The sequence below is a fragment of the Pithys albifrons genome, chromosome 7 (assembly GCF_047495875.1).
Source record: "Pithys albifrons albifrons isolate INPA30051 chromosome 7, PitAlb_v1, whole genome shotgun sequence".
Classification (NCBI taxonomy): domain Eukaryota; kingdom Metazoa; phylum Chordata; class Aves; order Passeriformes; family Thamnophilidae; genus Pithys; species Pithys albifrons.
The window spans coordinates 4,553,527-4,580,245 of NC_092464.1; the positions used below are offsets into that span (position 1 = coordinate 4,553,527).

The following is a 26,719-nucleotide window of genomic DNA, read 5'->3' on the forward strand; positions in this document are numbered from 1 at the left end:
TTGCAATCTGTATTCTAAGGTTTAAAATAATATTGGTTTTTTCCCCCAAATGAATTGCTGAGTTTTGCATCCTTGATAAAATGCTCAGGGGAACTAAAATCTGAAATGAAACATTTTGTTGTCAGTGGAATGTTGCTGGAAAATTCTTATATGTTTTTTACACACAGATTTGTGGACAGACCTTCTCCAGTGCAGCCCTCAGTTCTTCCCCTTGGGCACAGGTGCAAATGTCAGCCAACCTGCTGCCAAAAGGCAGAAGGCAACATATATTCTGTTGTAATTAAACCTCTAACCAGTATTCTAAGTGATAAAGAGTGTTTTTATCATGAATGAGATTTAGAATTTGTATCTGAAGTGTTACATGAGTGCAAATCCAACTGCTTTCCCCAGTGAGAATTTCTTCTGATGTTAGACAACAAGTCTCCAGCTAATTAAGTAACTGTTCTCTGACTCATTACTTTGTTAATGTCTATTTAAAACAGCCTTTTATACAACAGTTTTGCTGTTTCTGTAAATTCTTGGCTTAAAAATAAAGAAAATTTCTTACAAGTTTACAATAATACCCCCAACAGGAGTCATCAAGAAGGGAAATACGCAGATGCAACAAAAGATGGCAAATGGAAAGGGCACGGATGAAAAGATTCAGTCTCCCAAACATGCATATTTTCATATGCAGATAAGTCAAAGCCAAAAAGAACAGCCAGTTTTCTCCTACATATGTCTGCAAAAGCAACTTCCCAGCTCCATCAAACAACACTTGACAAAACAAGATTAGAGGCACACACAACTTTCAAAGCCACATCCACTCCAGTTCTCGCTCCCACCGAACTCAGGACAAACTGTTCTCCAAATATGGATAGTTTTCAATTACAATCCCTGCAGAAAGAAGTGAGGGCATGAACTTTGAGGCCACAAAGAGTCTAAAAGCATTGCAGCTCAAATCCTCCTCTCCCATAAAAATGGAGAAGTCTTCCTTTTGGTTCCATCACTTATGGTAGCTGAAGATCAGCTGCTGTCTAACATCAGGTTGTGAAACATGTCTAATTTTTTCTATAAAATATAATATGGAACCAAGTCAGTGAGGACAATCCTCATTGTGAGGATTCCTCTGGCTGCCTCTTCAAACATCAGTTGCTGAGTGGACCAGAATTCCAAAATAGTGGAAGTATTTAGGTTGGAAAAGACCTCCAAGATCGCCAGTCCAAACACTGACCGAACACAACCTTGTCAACTAAACCATAGAACTAAGTGCCATATCCAGTTGTTTCTTGAACACCTCCAAGGATAGTGACTCCAGAACTTCCCAGTGGAGCTTGTTCAAATGCTTAACAACCTCTCCAGTGAAGAAATTCTTCCTGATATCCAACCTGAACCTTCCCTGGCACAGGCTGAGGCCATTTCCTCTCGTCCTGTCACTGGTTGCCTGAGAGAAAAGGGCAACTTCCACTCACACAGTGAGAAGGTCTCCCAGGAGCCTCCTTTTCTCCAGGCTAAACAATCCCAGCTCCCTCAGCTGCTCCTCACCAGACTTATCTCTAGACCCTTCGCCATACCCAGAACTGTGCCCTCATTTAACTGGTCCAGCAGGTGAGGGCCAAATCCTTCCTCAGATGCCTGGCCAGGCTGGTTGGTGGTGCTGAGCCTGAAATGCAACAGGAGCTTGGAGCAGGACAGGGAAGAACAAGCACCAACACTCCTCAGGAAACTCAGTCAGAGGGTGTGTCATCCATCAAGTGCCTGCCAGAGAACATCTTTCCAGTATGTTCCCTATGACTTCCAAAGGCAAAGCAGGGATATGTGACTTCCATCTATTTAATGAAATATTATTATCTTTGTTAAGGGCTCAATGGCTGTATTCCTGTTACTATTCAAATATTTGTTTTCAAACAGGCTCATTAACCTTCTTCAGGCAAACAAAGGAATGGGAGGGGGAGATGAATCAGGTGTCCTTTCATGCTGCATGTTTTCAATTCCTATGGAGACTTCACTAACCCTAATCCTAATCCTCTCCCTTACAAATCCCTTAAGAATGCTCATAAATTTCAGGCACACCATTCTGATCTTTGGAAAAGGTCAACTTTTTGAGAGCAAGCACCTTCAGGGGTGTGCTGTGTTTTTCCATGTCTGATTTTAGTGCATATTCACACAATGGTGAAATTAAATCTACACACAAATATTTATCACTGGACAATTATTCCAATATATCTACCAGAATGATTGGATGGGACTTCACTGTTCAGCTTTTATTTGCTCACTGAGCAAGGCTACTGTTTGCCATGTGAATTCTAAGAGAAACAACAAAGAGAATGTGAAGACCAAGAGAATATCAAAACCAAGGGGATCACTGGATATGACTAATTTGATGGCATTTTCCTCCAGGAGTTTTATCATTCAATGTAATTTCCCTTTCTTCCCTTTTTATTTTCTAATTAAAATTATATTCTGTCTGCAATATTCAGAATGTTTGCCTGAATACAACTGGTATAGATGCTTATTTTCCAAAGTAATCACAGCATGTAGAGATTCCACACAGGGCTGGGTGCTGGCAAACTGGGTAATTGCTGCTTGTACTGAATCCAATAGGACTGATGGATAATTACACAAAGCTTTCAGAGTCAGAGGCAACAGCCTATTGTTTGTTCTGCCAGTGTTTTTTCCCCACAACTGTAATGACCTTTACTGAATTAATACTAGACAATGTTCCAATGGTGTTAAGACTGAAGTGTCAATGGTGTAAAACCAAATATCTTTGCAATGGTCCTTGTGTGAGCAGGAACTCCACTGACTCAGGTCACCTGTTCCACCAGCACTACTGAAACACCAGGTGAGCTACATTACTATTATATTTTCAGATAATTAAGAGACACTGTGAGGGAAAAGTTACTGCCATTGATAAGCACTTGATTTCAGTCAGATTAAGAAAAATAACATTAATGCTCACAAGATCTGACATTCAGGGTGTGCACAACTAAATGGCTATGCCAGGTGAGACACAAATCAGAGAGTTTTCAGCCATATATTTCTAAAGTGGTAGCAAACACTGCTGTTACATGGGAGCCCCAGGTAAATTCCCTGCAGCTTTGGATTCTTTTTGTTGTAGAAAAGGAAATCTTTCTGATAACGAAATGGTGAGGGGGAGAGGGCAGCATTAATAAAGACTAGAAAGAGATGTGTGTTCAACTCCAGGACTCCCAGACCAGAGACTCCTGGAAATCACTGGCTTTTCACTAAACTTCCCTTGTGCTGCCACAGTATAAAAGACAGCAGATGTGGCAATGAAAACAGATGCCAGGGTGCCAGAGAGCCTCAGGATCTTGTCTTTATCCTTGCCCCACTCTGTTGCCCTTCTGGTATGTCCCAAAAACTGAATAAATTGTGAGGGAGATTGAGACTCTCACTCAGCCTTCAGCACTTTGCCATTTCCTCACTGCACATGAAGAGTTTATAGGTCATTGCAATAAAAAGTTACAGCACTGCAATGACAAGGACAAGTCAAGAGTCACTCCCCTTAATCCTTCTGCATCTATTTCTAACCCCTCTAGTGTAGGTTTGCCCTCAGGCTGTGGCTCTGTAAAGGGTGTTATCAGAAATTCTGACACCCTCCCTGTTCATCAGTGCTAAAGGGAGTTGGCTGGACTCTTACCTGAATATTCTCAGCCTATAAAGGACCTAAAGTGAGATGGGATAAATCCAGATCCAAATGCAGGTATTTATAATCTAGAGAGACACGTGGAAAATACTTGACTTATCGTTTTCTGTTTTGTCTGTTTGCAAAGCATGCAGAGCTCTCCTGAGCATGTGGGGTTGGTTATTCTTACTGTCTCAAAGAAAAACTCTGTCATTCTATTTTATTTGGAAGGATGTTGAGAAGAAAGCAATGCCAACACCCCAGCAACAGGCACTGGCCTCTGGCAAAACAACTGTCCATAACTTGGAGGACAACAGGACTTCATTAAAGAACATTTCAGTTCCAGGCTAGAAAGGGAGATGTAAAAACAAGGAATGAAGACCAGACTTTTTCAAAGGCCAAAGCCTTGTCAGCCTTGTTTCAGTTCAATTTGAATGTACAACATGTTTTTGCCCCCAGTGTCACAAATGTCTCCCATAAAGAGCAGCATCCCTTGCTGAAAGCATCTACAGGGCACAATATCTGCCCCTATTCCTGAAAAATAAATGGAAAATTAAACCCAACCATCAGTTTCCTTTTTGCACTTGTGTATTTTTGTTGTTGGTTTCTCAAACAAGGTGGTTAAAATCCTCTTTCCAAACCTCCCCCTTCACAAGCCCATTGATGACCTGGCTTGAATCCAGTCCATTTGATGGAGAAAAGTGATTGTTTAGGAGGCACATTTCCCAGGCAAGAAGGTTATAGGAAGGATGTTCCACAGGGCAAACAAACTGGTGGAGTGCCAGAAGACAGAGCATGTGTGCTGAATTTAATAATTCAAGTAGGTCCTGTCATAGCACAGAGTGTGCTGGTTTCATCAAAAGGACCAAAGATAATATTTCCCATCTGTGGAATTTTAATGAATAAATCCTGTGTATTTCTGTTACTCTCTCTTTTTTGAAAAGAAATAGGAAAAATGAGCATAACTCCTTTGTCGGTGTCCTCTCTTCTTTTTAAGAAGAGCAAAAACTAAAACCCACCAGTGTCTTGAAATGCTGACAGCTCAGACTGGGACACCATCAGTAATCAAAGCAGGGAGAGTTTGGGAGCTCAGATGGCAGGAGGTTTAACCACCACAGCAGGACAGAATCGGTGAAAACAAAGAGGAATCAGAGTGAAGGTACAAAAGAGACAATAACCTTGAATATCTCCATTACTTCACTGACACCAGTACATAATATAGGTGGTTTCAAAAACCATTTCAGAGGGACAAGTAAATTGCCCAGCCAACACCACATTGCATTTAGAATGAGAGACTCAGATCTGTTCTCATCCCAGTTCAGCCACGACCTTACTGGGGCACTCACTGGAACAAGCACTTTGCCTTTTATTCATGTTACCTCCCCTCTGTCCATTGGTAATGACACTTTCCACTCTTGCAAAGCCCAGATCTGTTAACAGGAAATGACACATAAATGCTGTACATTATTGTTATTATTATAATTATTGATGTTTATCAGCAGAGTAATATCTATTAATGGGCTATTAATGTTATTAAAGTTTTATTAATCACTACAGTGATAATAGTAGTATTTTTATTACCTTAGAATGCAGATTATTTTTCCCTTTGTCACTGTTAGTCTCTTAAATGGTCTGGCATAAGCATGAGGAGCATCTGCTCCCACCTGTTTCTACTTTCAAAGTCACAAGAGACTTTGAAAAAAGAATTTCATCATTCTAAGTCTTTTCACCTGCAATTTTCATGTGGCATTTAGACCAAGAGCTCTGACCCAAGGGCAGGGACTTCCTCACCCAGGGCTGCTCTAACTGGCCCTGCCCACTCCTGTGCCACATCCCCTTCTCTGAGCTCTTGTCCCTGCTGCGAAGCCACTCAGCTTCCCTGAGACTGCACAGAACTGCTGGTCCTGCAGCTCAGCAAACAGAGGAAACCTCCACCAATTTTATGTGCACTGACCAGTTTGGGGAAATGGTTCTATTGCTTTAAGTGCTCCAAATAAATCCCAGAAAACCTAAAATCTCAATTTAGGCTTCTCAGTTAAATGTGTAAGATCACATGGAATTCATGTTACTTAAATACAGGCTTAGCAGAAGGAAAAGAAATGCAAAAAATGTGGGACTTGTCCACTGAAAAGTAACAGAATTGGACTCGTAGCTTTTTTCCCGTTCAAATAGGGAATCTCACTATGGAACTAAATGTTTGCACATGAAATGAATGGAATGGATCCATCAGACACTGGGAAACAATTTGCAACAAGTAATTACAGTGCAGGTGGGGATACATCAGGGCCAAGAGTGATGCTCATCATTAGCAATTCCAGCCCAAATTGTGTGGAGCACACATTTTTCTGATCAGCACAGATAACACATCCAGCATGAGCCACTGGAAGAGATTCATGGGTGGGGAACAGTGGGATTCTCCAGGAAATCACTGGAATAAAACAGAGGGATCATTTTGGTTTGATTTGCTACCGTTGAAGTTTGACAGGAGGATTAATTCAGTTCACATGCCCTTGTATTTTCAACTCCAGGGAATTGTGGATTATATGCAAATACTCCATGTATTCAACGAGGGAGATAAAATGGTATAAAAATTTTTCTCCATGTGGATTTTCAGCATCTAGCCTGGAATCCTGAATGCCTCTTCCTAAATGCGTTGGTAAGTTGGAACAAGTCTAGAGCAGAGCAATAAAAACAAGCTTTGGACAGGATGTACTGATGAAAAAGGGAGGAACTGTTTCATCAGCTGCAAATGTCCAGCGGATGGGGAGGAATTGTTTAGGTGGCAGGTTGAATTAGAAGTAAAATTATAATCAGAGGAAACTAAGTTAATGAAGAGTCAGATTCAGTAACAGTATATCCAAACACAAGCTGTGTAGGACATATTGAAACCTCCAAATTCACAAATCTGTATTTGCACTTATATTTTAAAGTAGAGATGAGTGAGTAAAAAAGGTAAGATCACAGTTATAGGCACTAAAATCAACTAAAAAATGACCATCTGAACAAAAAGACAGGAACTTCATGGATACAGATTTTTAAAAGAAACCCTGCTATACAACAGGACATAAAAATATCCTGAATTATCCCCTGAGAGATTGGCTGGACATGACCTAAAGGGAGTTTTCTGTCTCTAGTGTCTATGATTCACCATATAGCACGCTCAGGATTTTCTTACTGCTGGAAATAAAAAATAAAACCAACCAAAAATGACAGTCCTTTTCCGTGACTGGTGTCAGTTCCCAACCTCACAGCCACACTGTAATTGGACGCTGATCCACTTACCAAGAGGAATAAAAGAGTCAGTTTGAAAACTCTATTCTCAGTTCCACTACTGCAAACTACCAGTGACATTTATTTTTCCTAAATTGCTCTAAATATTGTAACAGAAAGCAGAATCTGGCCCTTCATGCTGAAGCCACAGTGGAGACACCCCAATCTGAGGCCAAAGTCCACCAAAATGTGACTTTTGTCCTAGTCTTGAGCAGACATTGCATCTGAACTGGAATGCAGAGAACCAGATGTTCCTAATAAAAACCAAGACAATTTGCAGCAGATGCCCAACTAGTTCAGACTCTAAAAAAAAAGGGCACCTACGTCTACTGGAGTTTCTGTAACTGATTAAGATTCACTGGCTTGGAAAAACAGATCCCTGCTCATGAGTCCAGCTCCCAGGCAGGAGCACAGTAGTAGAAACAGATCCCCTTTACCATATAATTTGCAGAATAAGTGGAAAATGGTGTCTGATTCCCTGGGTAACTTGCTTTATTTTTAGAGGGCAGGTGGGAAAGAAATAGCTCTTACCTGCACTGACCTCACTTACCATTTTGCTACTCCAAAGTCATTTTCTTCACCAGAAAATGGAAAAAATGCTACAGTGGTGCAGAACCATTTTTGGAGGTTTTAAATGTTACATTGTTTATAGAAAAGAAAAATAAGCATGAACTAGACACGGAAGCTTATTTATTTTAAGTCCACTCTGTTCTGAATTAATCTGATTGGGATACACTGATAGGCTGTCTTGATTGACTAAGGTTTTTAAAATATTATGGATAATGTAAATGATTGTGTTAATTAAAAATAACAAAAATTGTAATTTGCCAATAGCAGGAAAACGTAGCTGAGAAAAGGTTAAAACCAAACCTTCTTTCTAGTCACACATTCATATTTGATCACTACAATCAATTTCTTTGGTAATTGCTTTCAAATCTTCACAGAGGTGCTGACTGCAAATCCAGCTGGGACTGCTACAAGTCTCTGATCTGGCATCTAACACAGGGAAGAGAATTTCAAATAATATTCTTGCAGCAAACTCAAGATTCTCTGCTTAAAACAGAACATGTCTTTAGGAAAGTTGTTCATCTTCACTCCCTGCCTGGAGATGGAATTCCAGTAAAATCCTTACAGAAGTTTGCCCAGGGGTAAATTAATAGCTGTCACTTCTTTCAATTTTTTTAATCTATCTTTTAATTTTCAGGCCAAATACAATTAAAATACTAATCTGAAAAGCACGATAAAAGGATCAATCCCATTGCATTAGCAGCTATTTTAATTGTCTATAATTTCTTTTATTGCTAATACAGTATGACCACCACTGCAGCAGGAGCAGAGCAACTCAACCAAGCCCACCATTTCTCTGCTGCTGTACCCACTCCAAGCTAATGTTAAATGCAATTGCTTTCTTTTTAATGAAAAGCAGGGGATGGAAAGCATACCTGACAGACATCATAGTGCTCAAAGAGAGACAGCAAACCAATGTCACTGCGGCTTGTGATGCCTTTCAGAATCGTGATGTTGCCATTCCCAGAGTCCAGCTCTATCACGTTGTTGAACACATTGGACACAGCTTTGCCAGTCAACAGCAGGTTCACCAACTCCTGTTTGTGACATGTTCAAAAAAACCCAAAGTAAAACAAAAACCAAAATAGTTAAACATCAGCACAAGATTCATTCAGGATTCATAAGGGTTTATATCATTAATTGCTTTGCTTTTAGGGTTAGGATTAGGATTGCTTATAATACATTCTCCAGTTACTTTGGGCAAAACCTACTCCTAAAGTAAAATGAGGAAACATTAGTGGAGTTTTCAATGTTCATCTGCTCATAATCAATTTATTCTTACATCCAACTTTCAACCTTCTCATATTATGTTACTTTCTTTTAATTAAAATATTTTGGTGTCCCTTTTTCTCTACAATGGAACCACAGCATGAATGAGATTTATCCAAAGCCTGTACAGTACTATCTGATATTTCTGTATATGCTGAGTGATATATTTTGTACATTGGGCAAGATTTTTAAAATTATTTTTATTTCTTGCTGATTATTTCTGGATGAACTCGACTCATTCAGTAAGACATTCACCTATATGGATCCATATCAGTGATACACTCAATTTACCACAGGTGATTGTTGACTATTTCCTCTCCAAGTGAAGTAGGAGTTTGTAAGAGGATAAATCCATGTGAGAGTGTGGGAGATGTGCACGTACATGAAGTTCAAGGAACACAGACATGGGGCATTTTTCTTGGTGTAACATCCCACAGGGGCCAGCTGGGATATAACCAGAGCTCACAGCAGACTGTGCTGCAGCAAGGACGCAGCTAACTTTTAATAAATAACATATGGCAAGAAACAGGAGGGGAAATAAAGTTTCCAGAAAAAATAGTCCAAATTACCATGCCCAAAGACATGAATAACTCTGGTGTTGCCAGTTTGGAATTGCTTTTAAAAATACTGCACACAATTATAGCTCTGTGTTTCTCCTGAAGGATTCCCCAAAGTTTATAGGTTCTTACTGCTTTTATTACTTCTTGCTTGCTTACTTACTACTTTTTAGCACTTCTAATCAACCTATGATGTTCCATCACCTTCCTGAAGAGTCACTGTGTGATTTTATAGTGTGTAAACACACCATAAAAGCCTTGCAGCAGCAGCACAAGAGAAGAACATGACACCTGCCTTTTGCAACCAAAATGGTAGCAGAGAGAATCATAGAATCATAGAGTTATAAAGGTTGGCAAAGACCTCAAAGATCATCAAGTCCAACTGTCAACTCAGCACCACCATGTTCAACACTTAAACCATGTCCCCAAATGCCACATTGAAAGTTTTTGGAACACCTGCAGGGATGGTGACTCCACCACTGCCCTGGGCAGCTGGGGAGCATATTCAGACCACACCACTGCCCAGCTCCCAGCTTTGGGGGAATCTGTGCCACTGAATTTTGTGATTTCCTTGTCCAAGGCAAAGTGTTTCCAACTGGGTGGATGCCTCTGGAGGACCAGAGCCAGGAGGAGGTGCCTGCTACAGGACAGGAGCTGAAATTTAGGCAACTTAAAGTTGAGGTGCTAAGTGTCAGACAGCAACTCAGGCTGGTGATTTTCACACCCCACGTGGGTTTTAGACACACCAACAACAAGTCAGTGGCTCCAGTTTGAAGTCCTAGTTGGGTTCCATGAGCAGCAGCTCAGTTAGTGCAGCAGTGACCATTTAATGAGGAGCTGTGTGAGCACACAAGCGACCTAAGCCACCTTTCTGAAAGGGTAGGGAGGAAATAGGGCACTAAAATCAGGTAAAGAGCTCAAAAGAGGCAGGTGAGAGGAGGGTAAGGACATGCACACACGTACCAGAGACCATGCACACACCACACACATGGACCAGAGACCAGGCTGAAAAGCAGAAGCTCTGAAAACAAAGACAACAATTATGCCAAAACACATGGAAAAAGAATAAAGGATGAAAGTGCCTGACATTGTGAGCATAAAGGAAAAAACATAAGGAAATTCATACAGATCTTACAGCAGCTTTCCAATACCTAAAGGGGATTCAAGAGAGCTGGAGAGGGACATTTCACAAGAGTGATGGGACAAGGAGGAATGGCTTAAGCTGAAGGACTGAGGTTTAGGTGATATTAGAAAGAAATTCTTCCCTGTGAGGGGAGTGAGGCCCTGGCACAGGTTGCCCAGAAAAGCCGTGACTGCCCCATCCCTGGAATTGTTCAAGGCCAGGTTGGATGGGGCTTGGAGCAACCTGGGCTGGTGGAAGGTGTCCCTGCCCATGGCAGGGGGTGGAACAAGATGATGTTTAAGTTCCTTCCAACCCAAACCACTCTGTGACTCTACGATTCTATAACTTAAAATAAGCAAAGCCACCTCCTCCCAGAGGTCAGTTCCCATCCCAAGCAGAGGCAGGTGACACCCCAGGGCCCCACCTGAGCCCACCTGAGTGCAGTAGCCGTGGCTGCCGATCAGGCGGTTTGTGAGCACATCGAAGTCATTGCGCACCCTGCAAAGGAGGGGAAAGGCAACTGAATTACGAGCGGAGAATACAACGGAATTGAAACACAATCATTTATTTTCATCAGATTTAACATCTCAGGGAAAAACAAAACCAAGCTGCTTCCCAATCATAAATATTGCTCCACAGTTTTGAATCCTTTCAAGGTGAATTTTTGCATGGCAAGCAAAAAAAATAAAAAATTGAATATATCAACTAAACATGTGGTGAGCAAAAGTTTGGTAGAGCTAGACTGGAAAGAAACAGCTGCAGAGGAGAAAAGAGGTCACTGTCACCAGCAATTAGAACATCAGGAATTAGAATTATTGTACTACTTCCCTCACAGAACCAGAGTGGTTGAGGTCGGAGGTCTCCTTGTCCACCCCACCTCTGGCCACCCAGAGCCAGTTGCCCAGGACTGTATCGGGATGGTTTCTGAATATCTCAAAGGAGACAGACCCCACAATGTATCTGAGCAACAAACTCCAGCACTCAGAGAACATTTAATGCATGCATTTGTTATTCCTGTCATAAATACTTGTAATATATCCATAGAACCTGTACAATACATTGTCCATGAAAAGAGGAGGGGAAGGGAGGGGAGGGGAGGGGAGGGGAGTGGGATGAGGATGGGGATGGGATGGGAATGGGGATGAGGATGGGGATGGGGATGGGGATGGGGATGGGGATGGGGGTGGGGATGGGGATGGGGATGGGGAAGGGGATGGGGATGGGATGGAGATGGGGATGGGGATGGCAGGGCTTGGCAGGGGAGGGCAAGGGAAGGCAAGGCAAGGTAAGGCTCTAGGTGTACACGTTTATAATGGTGCTGTGTGGCCCCTTCTATTTTGTGAAATCAAACAGAAATTCCATGAAATTGCATTATTGATAATTATGGAATAATGTCTCCCCAAACTAAGTTCCCTCTCTCATAACTCTGGGAATTATTGAATTAGTGATTAGTTGATGGCCTAAAAAATAAAGGTTGTAACTGTGATCATTTTTATCCTGCAGATATAACATAATTGCAAACATTATTTTATACATGAATAAATGTTTAATCTAGGTTGGAGAAAAAACAATGTACCATATGCTGGTAGAGATACAACAATAAACTGCCCAGATTAATTCTGTTGATCATAAAAGACTATTTCCCTGCAGTACAAAATATGTTGATCTCAATTGTTTTGGCTCTATCTTTATGCTGGTATTGCTTCAGAGGCAGAGAGAAGGCCTGAATGACCATCAATTCAAATTTAGTTATTCTATGTGCATCTGGGCTTCTCACTCTCATTTAATTTGGAAAATCTAGGCATACAAAAATTCATTTTTCTTGACAATTGGCTCAATTTTTTTTTCTTTTTAGAAAGAAAACACTTTGTTAGTGACAAAGTAAGAGCTGACTTGGTGGGTTGGGTTAAAGCCACCTAGACATTTCCCTTCAACACTGCTAGACATGCTCCACTAAAAAATCTGTTTCTTAAGTAAAAACCTGGGACATTCCAGGTCTTCATCCCAAACTTTAGATAATTACTTTCTCAAAGGATTTCTTTGAAGGCCAAAATCAGAGTGTAACACACAATTTCTACGATTTACAGCCCCAATGATACTTAAAATCATTCAGAACAAGTCCAATCCATTGATTCACAATTCCCTTTTTAAAATATATTATTTCACCCCTTCATTAAAAAATTATTTCACCTCTTTCAAAAAATGTATTTCACCCCTTATTTCAGCCCTTTTTGAAAGATGATTTTAAAGATAATTTACAAGTCAGTGACAGTCATAGCAAAGTGCCACTGAGATCTGTTACCGGCGTGAAATCAAAGACAAGACCACGGAAATTGTGCCCGTGGTAGGAAAAATTCTCTCCTGCACCACTGCAGGGCATGGGTGGGATGATAATAATCTTTGGATTTTGGCCATTTTTTAGTTTTAGAAACAGTTCCATCTCGCAAACGCCGTGACATGAGCAGATCATGCAATATGCGTCAGTCGGGGACGGTGGGACGTACGACACAGACAATGGCAGGAAGCTCTAATTTCATCTGTAGGTACAAACAAATGGGGGTTTAGAGGTGGATCTGGAGATTTTCAAGAAGAAGAACATCTGCCTTTCGAATCAGCTCTGCTGATGAGGAAACAAAGGTCAGGCGTTAAAGCTGCGAGATTTACACCTACTCTGAGGGTCTGGGGTGGTTCCTCCGACCTGCCAAAGGCTCTCCAGCTTCTGTGCAGGTGGATTTATTCTGTTTTAGGTGCAAGCACACTTCATGCATTGCTAAAATATCAGATAATTGCAACTGTGTGCTTTGCTTCCTGCTGGGCTGCAGTTGGTGACAAGCAAACATGAACTGTTTTCTCGTTCTGGTGTCCTGGCTATCAGATGTCAAAACAGATGTAAGGAATAACCATCAATATTAATACTACTTTGTCCCACCATGGAGTTTTCCATTTATAATTTTAAATCACTTTAAAACAGTAAAAAACCCCTCAGATTAATTTTAAGCCAAGAGTCTTTTAAGTATCCCAGACAACGAATTAAGGCTTGACTCTGAATCCCTTCTTAATTTACAACCCAACACTCCGTGTGCTGCAGTGACAGAATCACAGGTCAGTAAAGAGACACTACAAATTAACAGTGTTAATAGCAAGTATTTCTTTCTTTTTCTGTATCATCAGTGCTTTCCAGTGTTGTGATAATACATAGTTGTAACTGAAGAGTGAGATAAATGTATGTCGGCTCCTGGTGCAGAATGGTGGTAATTACCTGTAAAGTCTGTGAAAAAAACCTGTTAAATCAGAGGCAAGGTTCTGATTTTTAAAATCTCCTGGCCAAACATGTGTTCAAATATGCTTAAACACAATCTTTAGCAGAAACAATTCCCTGAGCTGATTTGAATAAAAAGCTGCTGAATTTCAGATCCCTGGGTAAGATCCCTTAGGTTGACTTTCATTTGCAGCTGTCCTGGGTGTGCTTCATGTCAGTGTGACACCAAAGAGGGAGGGAGTTTGGGTTCTCTGCCTTCTGCTGAGCCCAAAGCAGCCTGTTGAGATGAGACAGGCAGCAGCAAATGCCCTCCCATTACTCACTCCCTATGGGAGTACAGGCAGAGTTTCAGCTTTCACTGGGTTTCAGCTGTTGCTCTGGGACCCTTGGATTGCTGAATTCTCCTTTCAGCACTGCTGGAATGGCTTAGTGCAGCTTTTCTGCTATGTTGGCAAAATATGGGTGTATTTTAATACACTCACAGAACATAAATAACAAAGCATAACACAACTCCACATGATTTATTCATTTTGTACTGTGCTCTTAAAAAAAATTTAAATCCCCTTTTTTATTTCCCAAAAAAGGGTGGGTTTGAGCCTTTTTCCTGAGGCTTAACTGTCCTTTCATTCCTCATGCAAGCAAACATTTTTTTCTCACATTATTATCACACAAAACGAATGTCACTATGTGGCAAACCCAAAAGATGTGTAAGGTGCCTTCAGAGAAAAAAAAAACCCTTTACAGTGACTGGAGAAAACTCATAATGATTGAAATCACCAAAAATACATCTGGTGTGAATTATCCTTTTTTTTCATGTTTTCTAATGCTGCTGAGTTTAGGGCAGCAATGCCTGAAACAGCCTTTCCAAAAAATATCATCATGAATCTATTTTGTGTTCATCCTCCTATTGGTGATTCCATCTTCATCCTTGCTGAAACTTCGTTTCAAGTTATAAATAATGTGTTTATTAAGCATGTAAAGCTCTGAAAGTGGACAGATGTTCTGAGACAAACCTCTGAATTATCACAGCTATTTTGGTGACTTCAAGACAGATATTAGAAATGTGACTCATGTTTTCAATTCATTCTGGGATACAGAAATAATTTTTATACCCCTAAGAGGTAAGACAGAAGAATCTGTAATGTCATTATAAACCTTAGCAATGATGGTCCACTGATAAACAAATCAAAGGGATCTGATGAAGTTTTAAAAGTGCATAAATATAAATCCAAAATATAAGTATTTTGAGCACTGGATGCACTTTTAGCCAAAAAATAAGTTAATGAATAAGACATTTTTAAATGTTTCCTACATGTTTATTCTCAGTTTACTTCCAAGAAAATTCTTGACAAGTCTTAACTGAAAAATGTCTGAGTATTAAATATTAAATACCAAAGTCACATACAAACTGTAACACTGGAAGAATTCCAGACTACCCGAATATGAGTTAGTTCATGTCAGTTATTTACCACAGATACTGTTTGGATTGATAGCAGAACAAAATAAAATAATATAAAGGAAAACATAGTGCATTCCAGTAAGTGCTGGTGGGTTTATGGTCCTTAACTGTGTGGCAAAGCTGCTACAGAAAATGGGTGACCTCACTTTGTTCATGGCAACAGACAGTTCCATTAACAAACACACAATTACAGGTCTACTCCCAAAATAGCTTTGGGGTTGGCAGGGAGCAAAGACTTGTCTTCAAGCACAAGGATTTCAAATAATTACAATGGGGATGTGGAAAATGACAGGATGGGGGACTGCCTTATTGTGTAGATGTTCCAGAATATTTATCTTTTTTTTTTTTATACTGGCACATGGCAAAGGTTTCAAATGAATGTTTCAAAAAGAAGGGAAGAGACCCTCTAAAAAAAAAAGTTGTTTGGGATTCAAACCAGTGAAAGCAAGGAAGTGACTTTATTCTTTATTCATCACATACCTGCTGATTTCCCAAAGTTCTTAAAATGTACATGCACTGAGGTACTCATGCATATTTAATTTCATTCAGGGTGCTGACATACAGGGAGTCTTCATATTTCACAGGGATAGATCTGATGGGAAAAGTGATTAATCCATTGGCACATTCCTCCCACTATTATTTTTCCAAATAAATTATCTTTCTTACTGAATGCAACACCTTCCTGAGCACAAGAGATCAAACAAAGCTACTAAACCTGTCCCTGTAACCACACTGACACTGGGCTCAGCAAACAGCTGAAGAGTTCACAGGATGACACCACAGTGGCTGAAATTTGGACAAAATCTATTTGTTACTGCTCTGTTTTGTAGTAGAATCACACTCATTCTTTCATACCTTTGGAGTCTTTTAATAAATATACTTTGTTCCCCTAAAATCAAAAGACTTAATTCCTGAAATGCTTTGGTCTGCTGAAGGAAAGGGAAAAAAAACAAGATTGGAAAGACGACAAAGTGAATCAGCCACTTAGGGATGGGCTTTGTATCACTAATTTTTTGTATCTAAGGATGGGCACATAGATAGGGAGTCACTCTGGGCTTCTTTACAGTTCTAACATGGAGAGAAACTGGTACATCCTGAGGGCAATTCAGGTGGCCTTGCTTGGGGCATTTGCAGAGCAGAGGAAGAAACCACAGGAAAAAGCCTTTTCTCCATCTGATGAACACACAGTAAAGGGAGCCTGCCATGACCTGGACATGGCCATGACATTCCTAAATACCAAAGACTGGATGGATAAATCACACAAACATTGGATAAATCACACAAATATTCTGGCACTGCAGACAGTCTGAGTATTTTTTTTTTAATTAAAAGCTGAGAAGTGAGAAATAAAGCTGATACAGAAATAATAACACCCTGTAGCCAGTCTTAGGAAAAAGACTCCTTGACTGGACAAACCAAGGAAAAGCAAAGCATGAAGACTGGATTTCAAATAGTCTTTGTTATACATTTTAGCTCAACAGAATTTGAGCATTAGATATGGACCATCAGAGGAGGTTCTGATGGTCAGAAGAAACCATGGCTAAGACATGGAGCAGCTTTTTCATGGCAAGAGACTAGAGAGACAAGGATCATTTCACTACAACAGGACACAACTGATGGACTGCAACAGATGTCCAAAAACATCTGGATGGAAAGGAGATGCTTAAGGAATATTTTCTCACTATTTTTCATAACCTGAACTACACAAGACTCTTTAAAATTACTGGGCAACCTGTTCAAGCAAACAAAAGGCAAAACTCTTTCACAAAGCACATAACTGCAGTGGGGAACTCAGTGCCACAGGATGTTGTGAAGGCCAAAAGAATTAAAGGGTTTAGAAAAACTCATGGAGAGCAGGTTCACCAGGGGTTCACCAGAGATCCAGATACAACTGCCAGCTTAGGGAATCCCAGAATTACTGCTGGAAACATGGAGAATATACCAGCAGAATAACTGCTCTACATTCACTCCATCTCTCAGTTTCCCTCAGCAGCCACAGCTTTCCTGCATCAAACACAAGCTAACAGGCTTGAAGAACTTTCCTCTCATCCCATACAGACAGTCCTATGGAACCAAGGGGCAATTAAAGCCACATGGCCCAGATTTTTCCCAGAACAACACTGTGTTTGTATCAGCCATGGTGTGGATGCAGCCATGACCCATCCTGGGATAAACCAGAGCTGCAGAGGAGGGAGGAAGGAAGATGATGTTCTCTGCATCTGGCAGGTAAATAAAATCCAGCCATGCCAGGTACTCTGTTTCACAGAAAATCACATTTCTTAGTTGCTTTTCATACTATTCTCAGTGGTCCCTTGGGAACCTAAAATCTTGTCACACTTGGACTAAGTTTATTGATTCACAGGCTCACTGATAAACTTTCACTCTGTACTAACACTGATCTTTAAATTCAACAACTCCTCTCATTCCTTGTTTACTTAAAATTGCTACTTTCCCATTTTTTTAGAAAGCAGTTGTGTCCCATCTCAAAATTTGGTTTTTAGGCTAGAAAATATAACTTCCATTCTTCTTTTATCACTCTCCTTTGATAAGACAGATTCCTCATTTCCCTGGTCTATGTTTTTCCTGCGCTTCTCCCAGTTTTTACAGGTGAACTTGGCATGGGTTTTCACTGAGGACACATCTATTAATAATTCTTCACCTCCTAAAACTATTTCTGGTGATACACCCTAAGAGTAGATCCAAGGCTATTTTTTAATACTGGCTCCAAGGCACTGCAGGCTCTGCTGCTCTTCTCAACTCCCCCTCCTGCCATTTACAAATTATAAACCCCCTCAGACAGTAGTGAACAGTCTCTGTTTACAAGACCTTGTAGTTTCTGTAGTGAAAATAAATTCTTTTTTATTGCCCTCATCTTGAAGCAGAGCCAACTCTCTTTCACAGCACCATTTGTTCTCTGTATTGACAGCACTTTTCAGCTTTTCAGTCATCAGTACATTTCATTAGCACACCACTCCCTTTTTCCAACATTATTGGAGGCAATAAAAACTGTTTAATCCCAGACTGATCATTGAAAACTCCATCAGTAACCTTCCCCATGCTGCTGATTCTGTTGTGAGGCCCTTTCCTTTATAGTTCTTAAAAGATTTCTTGTTTGCACATTAGCAATTGATTTCTCATTTGGCATAATATCAAATACAAACCCCAGCTCTTCTTAGGTCTCCATCAATTAATTTTATTCTAATTTTCTTTTTCAGTTTAACTAACAATTCTTGATTTGGTGCTATAATTGCAAGCCAATTTACTGCATTTTTAGATGCAAAGACACTGTGGATTGAAATGAGGCAAGTCCTGGTAAGGTATGACAAAGCAGGTAAGCTTTTAGAAGTCCATCCATAGAGTCTGAAAAAGCAAGAAACCTCTGGAAGTCTTGCATAAGTTTAGGAATGAGATATAGGCATAAAGATACCTGTTTTATTTTCTCTTTATGTTGTGCAGCCATCACTTTTTCAGGTTCAGTTGTACTTCCCACAAGTTTAATTCAGTTACTATGCAACTCTGCACCACGTTGTTCTCCTTCCTGAAAGGCTGAATATTCATTTAGATTTGGAGCATTCTCTACATTGCTCCTCATATCAGCCACATCCACTCCACACAGAAACTTCACATCTTTTCCTGATAGCTTTGTATTGATATGATAATGAAATTGCTGTTGTTTCATTTCTGGGACTCAGGGTCTGGTCTGACCTCATCTGAACCACTTCACTTCTGTATTTCCAACACCAAGTCTCAGGCCACTGGTGACAGAGGCAGCTGCTGCTCACCACACTGTCTTCACTCCTTTCCCCTCTTTTCTTACAAATCAGAAAATTCTCCAGAAAATGAGCTGATAGCCTTCCTTCTTTTCAGGCATGTTCCTCACCTTTAGGAGTTATCCTGGAACTGGATTTTCTCCCATTCTGCCACAAGTAACCTTTCTGTTCCACACCCACACCAAATTCGCTGTCACCCAGCACACAGTCCACTTCTCTGCTCTGTGGACCCATGTTGGTGAAAGCCTTCCCCATCCTCCCATCACCTTTAGCCTTATGCTTCTGTCCTTAGGTCCCCTCTCTCTCAAGTGTTAGAAGGTGACATTTCATACATCAATATATTCCTCTGCATATCCACTTTTGAAAGAACATAAATCTCAGAGCATCAAATCTTGGTCTCACAACCTCCTACAGATATTGCTAAAGCTGTGTCATTTATTATCTCTGTATTCTTGCCTTTCTTTGAAGGAAAGACATTATTTCAAGCAAACTCCCTTCTTTATTACCCCTTAGCAGCTGAAGCTGCAAGCTGTGCTTCATTAATGTTCTGCATTTATGAACTTACTAATGTTGCAAGCAACCCTTGCCCAGTGAGCACTTTGGCAAGCAACCCTTGCCCAGTGAGCACTTTGGCTACAAGGTCCTCTAATTCCCAGAAAAGAACCTCAAAGACAAGGAAGATCCTGAAAATTCTGAATGACATGGAGCAGGAGGCACAGAAGTTCACTTACCCCAACAAACAAGGGCTTAATTCTTCCTACCAAGGACTGGATCCCACACAATCTCTCCCATTTTCTCTCCTCCCACTGTTCCTGGTAAATTTAACCTCGTGTTTCCTTCATGTTGTAAAATCACAAATTGGTCTTGGAGTGGTCTGAGATTCTCAAATATGGGTTTGCTCTGTGAGGTCAAGCTGCTTGTTTTTTAGCACTGTAACATAATCAACAGCTGTTTCCTCTTAAAAACAGCAGCTTCCCACCTTCTTCAAACACCAAAAGCCTGAGCTGTAAAATACATGATGACATCTATTTGTATTGCAGTACCATAAACACAGAGTGAAAACTGTTCACACACGTCATTTCCCCTCGCTGTTGGTCTCCCAAACTCTCTCAGTTAGGGGGGAAACCACCTCTGGGTGAGCTTTCCCAGAAAACTGGCTCACACATGGAATGCACTCCCATCAAGAGCTGAGAATGCCCCATGTGACTGGATCCTCCATGTGAAGCTGTAATTGCTTTTACCATTGGCCAAGCCAAGTGGATGTTTCACAGAAAGCCTTTCTTCACCAGCCAAAGAGGAGAGTGGGTGCATTTCAGGGGAACTCCAAATTAAGGATTGGCTCTGGGACAGGAAAAGGTGTCAGTTAAGGAACATGGATTGAGGGTGGAGGAACCTTTGTTCCACTCACAGTTCATAAGCCAGCAGGACAGAATCACAGACTATTCTGAGTTGGAAGGGACCCACAGGGATCATCAAGTCCAACTCTTAAGTCAGTGGCCCACACAGGGGATTGAACCCATGATCTTGGCATTATTACAACCAAGTTTTAACCAACTGAGCTAATCTCAGGGTCTTCCCTTTCTTTTTCAATGTTCTACATGACTGAAAGACATTAAAAGTGAGGTAGTAAGTCAGACTTGGGGTTATTTCACAGTAGATGATACAGAAAATGATGCAGAAAGGATATAGAAAAGGATACCCCCAAAAATAGCTTGATACAGATTACCCCAGTGATGATTATCTGCTACACATCTCAGTAAAACCTTGACTTATTGAGTAGTTTCCTACAGCTTGCCTTTCAATATGCTCTAAGTGCACTTTTATAAGCTGAATATGGTTATTTGAGATCATTTAAAGTTATTTATGGCAATGAAGTGAACAGTTGATCAGGAGTGCTTACTTTGTGCTTGAAAAAATATGGAATAATCCAGTTAAAAGTGGGCCAGCAAATAAGACCTGAAAGGCAGGTGACAGGGCAAAGCTCAGTAGCCAATGTACAGTTTCTTCTCTGGAATACCCAGCACAAGAAGGACATGGAGCTGCTGGAGCAGGTCCAGAGGAGTCCACAAAGATGCTCCAAGGGCTGGAGCCCCTCTGCTCTGGAGCCAGGCTGGGAGAGCTGGGGGGGTCACCTGGAGAAGAGAAGGCTCCAGGGAGAACTGAGAGCCCCTTCCAGTGCCTGAAGAGGTTCCAGGAGAGCTGGAGAGGACTTGGGACAAGGGATGGAGGGACAGGACACAGGGAATGGCTTTCCATTGACACAGGGCAGGGTTACATCAGAGATCAGGAATAAATTCTTCCCTGTGAGGGTGGGCAGGCCCTGGCACAGGATGCCTGATGTTTAGTTCAGCCCATAGATATTACTGCACTACATATAGACATATATATATATACACATATACATAAAATGTACATATATAACTATGTCTCACAGTGAAATGCTATCCTGTGGAGATGAGTAAAAACATAGGCAGAACTGTTAAATTATATTAAAAAAATAAAAAATAAAAATAGTCTGCCAAAGGACCAAAATAGGAAGATTCTTGGAGTATTCCTTGCAACCAGATAAATAATTACAGAAGTAAAACCAAGCAAACAAAGTGATATATTTGAGCATTTTACAGGGCAAAATAATGAGCAGCTTTTAACATGATTTGGTGCTTATGTGTGTTTATTTCAAGGATGGATTAGAATGACTGATGAAGGCACTTCCCCACTTCACTAAAATGGTACCACAGGAATGAAGAGTAAGTGCTCAAGGGCACAAACCAACATAGTTTTAACCACATGATAGTGAAAAAAAATTGTTAGTTAATAGGAGATTTCAGAGAATAAGATATACTGGTAATAACTGGGCAGACTATCTTGGTGTGAGAAAACCTAGACTGATAAGGAGTAATCATGAGATTTATCCCATTTAATAAAACCACTGTTGAAATAAATTAAAAAAAAAAACAACACCCAAAATACAACCAACTCCAAAAGATTCTCAAAGATGAAAATGGAAACAGCACAAATAATTTTGAAACATGGCTGTGCACATTTCTGGAGTAGCAAAGCCTACAGAAGGGTAAGTAGTAAAGTTGTGGGATCACAACACGGAAAAAGGTGTTGACATCTATTTTCCAAGGTTTGTAAGCAGCCAACCCTAATGAACTACACAGCCTCCTCTTGACTTGCAAAAGCAGTCTACTTTTTTGTTTCTTTCCCACAGATAAAGCCATTGTTTTATTTATTCTCACACAAACACTCGGGAGAAGAAATGGGAAAGACACCCCATGGGCAGTGCTGACTGCAGAAGGACACGTGACCTGCTATCAGTGAGAGATACAGTCAACAAAAGGGATGCAAACACTGGCATTTTCATTTGTGAGCAACACAGTGAGTCTGTGTTTCAGATCAGGCTCCATTTATTGTCTCCAGGTAGCTCAAAAACAGCAATACACTGCTTTTCCACACGGGAATTTGACTTAGGGAGTTTTCTCAGCCCGTGTGTTCTTTGCTGGAGTTTTGGTAATGATGCTGTGATGCAATAAAGTTATCACAGTGATTAGGGGAAGTAGTGAAAACAGAGTGTGGGACTGGTTGGGAAGGAACTGAAATTTAAAGAATCATAGAATCAACTGGGTTGGAAAAGACCTCCGAGATCATCAAGTCCAACCCTTGGTCCAACTCCAGTCCCTTTACCAGATCATGGCACTCAGTGCCACGGCCAAGCTCAGTTTAAAAACCTCCAGGGATGGGGAATCCACCCCCTCTCTGGGCAGCCCATTCCAATGCCTGAGCACTCTCTCTGTAAAGAATTTTTTTCTGATCTGCAACTTAAATTTTCCCTGGCAGAGCTTAAGCCTGTAAAAATAAGAAAGGTGATGATCCAATGAATGGATCCAAATGAGCCACATCCCACTACAGGGATGGCTTTGCAGGAGTAAGCACAGCGAGGAGGATGCTGAGGGTTGGAGAGGGGAGACAGCACCCAGCAGGGAAAGCTGGTGCCAAGGTTTTTACTGCATGTTCTACCTTCAGGCAGTGGCATTTACAAACTGTCATTACTTGGTCTGTGGAAACCACCCCTGAGCACTCACAGCTTTCCTACACACAACATAAAATGTGGTCTGCAGCCCACCTTTAAGCAGGAAAATATCCTGTAGCTCTTACCCACATGAAGATTCCAGCACACATTTTGTACCTTCAGGGAGATTAGTCCCCTCAGCTGGTATAATATGACGACTATTTTTTAATTTTTCAGTGGTTGTAAAAGAAAAAAAAAGAGGTTACAATTGTTAGTGACCAACATTCCTTCCTGTCCCAGAAGCAACAACGTGTTCTCAGTGACTTCCTCAGGAATTCTCACTCCTCTTTGGCCATTTGTTATCAGCTGGAGCAGTGATGATCATTAGTGCTCAGAGCATGAAAAACTCATTACCAAGATCTACAAAGCACTGCAAACTCCTGCATTTCCTGGCATGCGTTGCCATTAAAGCAGAATACTGAGCTTGTCAGTGATTTAGAACAACTGCCCACCAGCCCTGGCTGAAATCTGGAATTTCCATTTACAAGAAAAATCCATAACAATGCAAAAATTATGGAGCCGGCCCAAAAAGCAGCAGCAGAGGCAAACATCAAGGCAGGACACAAAAATGGGGTGCACTGAGATAACATCTGCACCAGTGGGTTCAAAGATACTGAAGCACGTGCGTTCCAGTAACTTGTCTAAATTTATTTGAACCTCCTGATACTTTTGGCCTCCTCATCTCCCAGCACTGAAAGTCACTTATGCTGTGGAAAAAAACACCACAGTGGTTTGTTTTAACATCAAAGCCTGAGCATCCCCCTGACAGCCCCCACGTTTTTGGACTCTGAGAAATAATGTATAATCACTCCTTATTCACCTTATCATGGATGTCTGAATTTTTATTGCTTCCAAGTTATTCCTCCTCAATGACAAAGAGGAAAGATTTTTTTTTAATCTGTCCAAAGGAAAGGGGAACTTTGTTTTTGTCTTCCAGTCTGTTCTAGGTCTAATGTGTCTTTACTTGCCTGGGATAAAGTATGAGAAGATCATATATTTATAAAAAGACATTACTATGTTTTTGTGTTCTTGTTTCTTATCACCATAACCACAAACACATCATTTATTTTTTGTCTATCACAGAAACTATCTGAACTGATGTGTTCAGAGAATTAAATTACCAGCAGTGGTGCCAGAACTTCTCCACTTTTTTTAGAACAGCCTATTTAAAGCCCATCACTAGGTAAGTATAGTTGGGACTGTTATAATGCATAATGTTCTGCATTATTAGAACTTAATTTAATCTTCCATTTTATTGATCTGTCACTATAAAACATTTCAACACTTGGTATTCTTAGTGTAAAAGTTCTTTATGAGTAGGTTATTTAGATTTTCTTATTTTATAGGGGAGATAAGAAAGCATTTCAGGAGCAGATTTCTCTCATTCTAAGTTAGACATAAGTCAAACTCATGATCTTTTTCTCTTTTTAGAGCATAAAGAAACCTGGATGCAAATTTTTCCATAAAAAGTAAATAAATTAGAATCATCAAATGGTTTGGATTGGAAGGGATCTTAAAGATTGCCCACTTCCATGCCCTGCCATGGGCAGGGACACCTTCCACCAGCCCAGGTTGCTCCAAGTCCCATCCAGTCTGGCTTTGGACACTTCCAGGGATGGGGAGTCCACAATCTCTCTGGGCAATAAAGACCAGTAAGACAGATAATTGTCCTCAAAACAGTAAAAAAAATCTAAGAAATAATAGTCTTAGCTAACAGTTCTCCCTTCAAAAATAAAGAAAAAAGATAAACATTGCCCAAAGCAATTCTCCTCTCAGTTCTTGACAGTGATTTTTGGACAGGATGACTCTTGGAGAAGCTTCTCTCTTTCCACTGACTACAGAGGGACCTGGGAGCACTGAGATTGGCACAATTTTGGGGTTACACTTAACTGAGACTGTTGGCACTGTGAGATCCTTATGTACTGCTAGAACAGACTTTAAGAAGGTGCTAAGAAGTCAGGATCATTCCAAACCACATCAGCTCCTGCATCTGCCACTCCTGACTTACATGGGCTGGTCACAATCATCTTCCACCTGGACACACATGGGAAGCTTCTGCCCACAGCTGTGGCTGCTCTGAGCAATTCCATAAGCTTTGTGGTCTCATTCTTCACCACAGCAAGACTATTCCACCTTCAGCCTTCAACTTGCTGACAAGAAATGATGATTATTTATTGAAGATACATTGACCAAGGGACCTCAGAGCGTTGGCATTGTGGGCACATGGTGAAGAACTGACCAAACAGAAGCATTTCAACAGGATGGGAGAAACTAAAATCTGCCCTTCTCAACTAAAATGAAACAATCTGCCCTTTTCAATAGAATATACACACAAAACTCAGGACAATTGCAACTTCCATGGAGTAAAAACCGGCTGATTTTCAGCTAAAAAACTGGGACAAAACAATCCCAGGGACATCTATTACTGACTGAAAATTCCATTATCTAAAACAACTCTTATTTGTCTTCAGCTATTCATCCAGAACTATGCCAGTTATGTAAATAATTGCTGACCATGCTTGTAACACTCACTAAATGGTACATATTTCTTGGTATCAGCAGCAAGTTATTTGTCTTGATACTTATAACACCCTAAGAGAAGCACTGGCATAGGCAGCCAAATTGATTACTGACAATGACATGAACAAAAATCAGTTTGCACTTCTAAAAAAATTATGCCAAGGCCTGAAACCACATTCCACTGTACTTTCTGACAGAAACCCCCACCCTGTTTCTTTAAAATTAAAGTGCAGTGTCTTACACAGTACAAGCCAGAAGAGAAACAGTAATTTAACATGAAGTTGTGTGAAAAAAATCATGAAAATTCTTCAAAACAGAGCTGCAATATAAACAACTATGGACCAGAAATGTAAAAATATTTAGATGTTTTAAAATGCAAATAGGCACCATAAGGAATTTTCATGTTCACTTCAGACACAGCTCCCCCAAATACAAATCCATCTGTTAAGGACTGACAGATGAAGGGGAAAACAGGCTCCTTGCTTATATTATCAAAGAGTATTTGTCATTTTATAGCAATGCAAACAGTAGCAATTACAAACTCGCTGCTTTTGGTGATCTTACTAAATGCCAAATAGATCATTACTTGCACAAATACCTTTACTAATCTGGACTAGCTCAGGAAAAAAAAAAGTAAGAATAAATGGCTATAAAATTATCACATCACTTGTGTTAGAGAACAAAAGTGGAGTCAAGCCAATGGCTGCAGTGTTACTGTAAGAAAAGAAATTACAATAAAACAAAAAACCAACCTGCAAACACTTGCTGGGACCTCAGTAGGTGGGTAACTGATTGTATATCTGAAATTTGGACTAAGTTGCTATTTCCTTTCCAGACAATGCAGAGATGTAAGAAATAAAAGCTTACATAAATCAAACTCGTGCTGCTTTCAAGTGCAGCTGCTCTCTCCGTGTCACTTATTATTACAAGCTGTCAGGGAACAGTTCTCCCTTGCAGATAACTCTTGGAGGTCCTTACAAAAGGGAATTTGACAAGATGAAGAAAGCTTTTATATTCTGACCCACTGGCATTCACAGTATCACAAAAATACCTTTAATCTGTATAAAAGCACAATTAAATGCAACTGTGCTTGGGCAAACCTCAATGAGTTTTTGAAAGAGGTTATAATGACTTGCCAGTAGTTAAAGCTCAGCATATTTATTACACCAAGAAACAGAGACCAGATTGTTATACTTTATATCCACCTAAAAATTAGCATTCTAGT

General features: G+C 40.4%; 1 protein-coding gene across 3 annotated transcripts in view; it reads right to left on the reverse strand.

The window, feature by feature from the left end:
- Window positions 1-26,719, reverse strand: part of MINDY4 (MINDY lysine 48 deubiquitinase 4) — a 71,531-nt gene that overhangs the window by 12,436 nt on the left and 32,376 nt on the right. For all 3 annotated transcript variants that reach the window (XM_071560684.1, XM_071560683.1, XM_071560685.1), the window contains exons 14-15: window positions 10,849-10,912; window positions 8,341-8,502 (exon numbers count right to left, since the gene is read on the reverse strand). In XM_071560684.1, coding sequence (XP_071416785.1) covers window positions 8,341-8,502; window positions 10,849-10,912 — 226 coding nt within the window. The remainder of the gene's footprint in view (window positions 1-8,340; window positions 8,503-10,848; window positions 10,913-26,719) is intronic.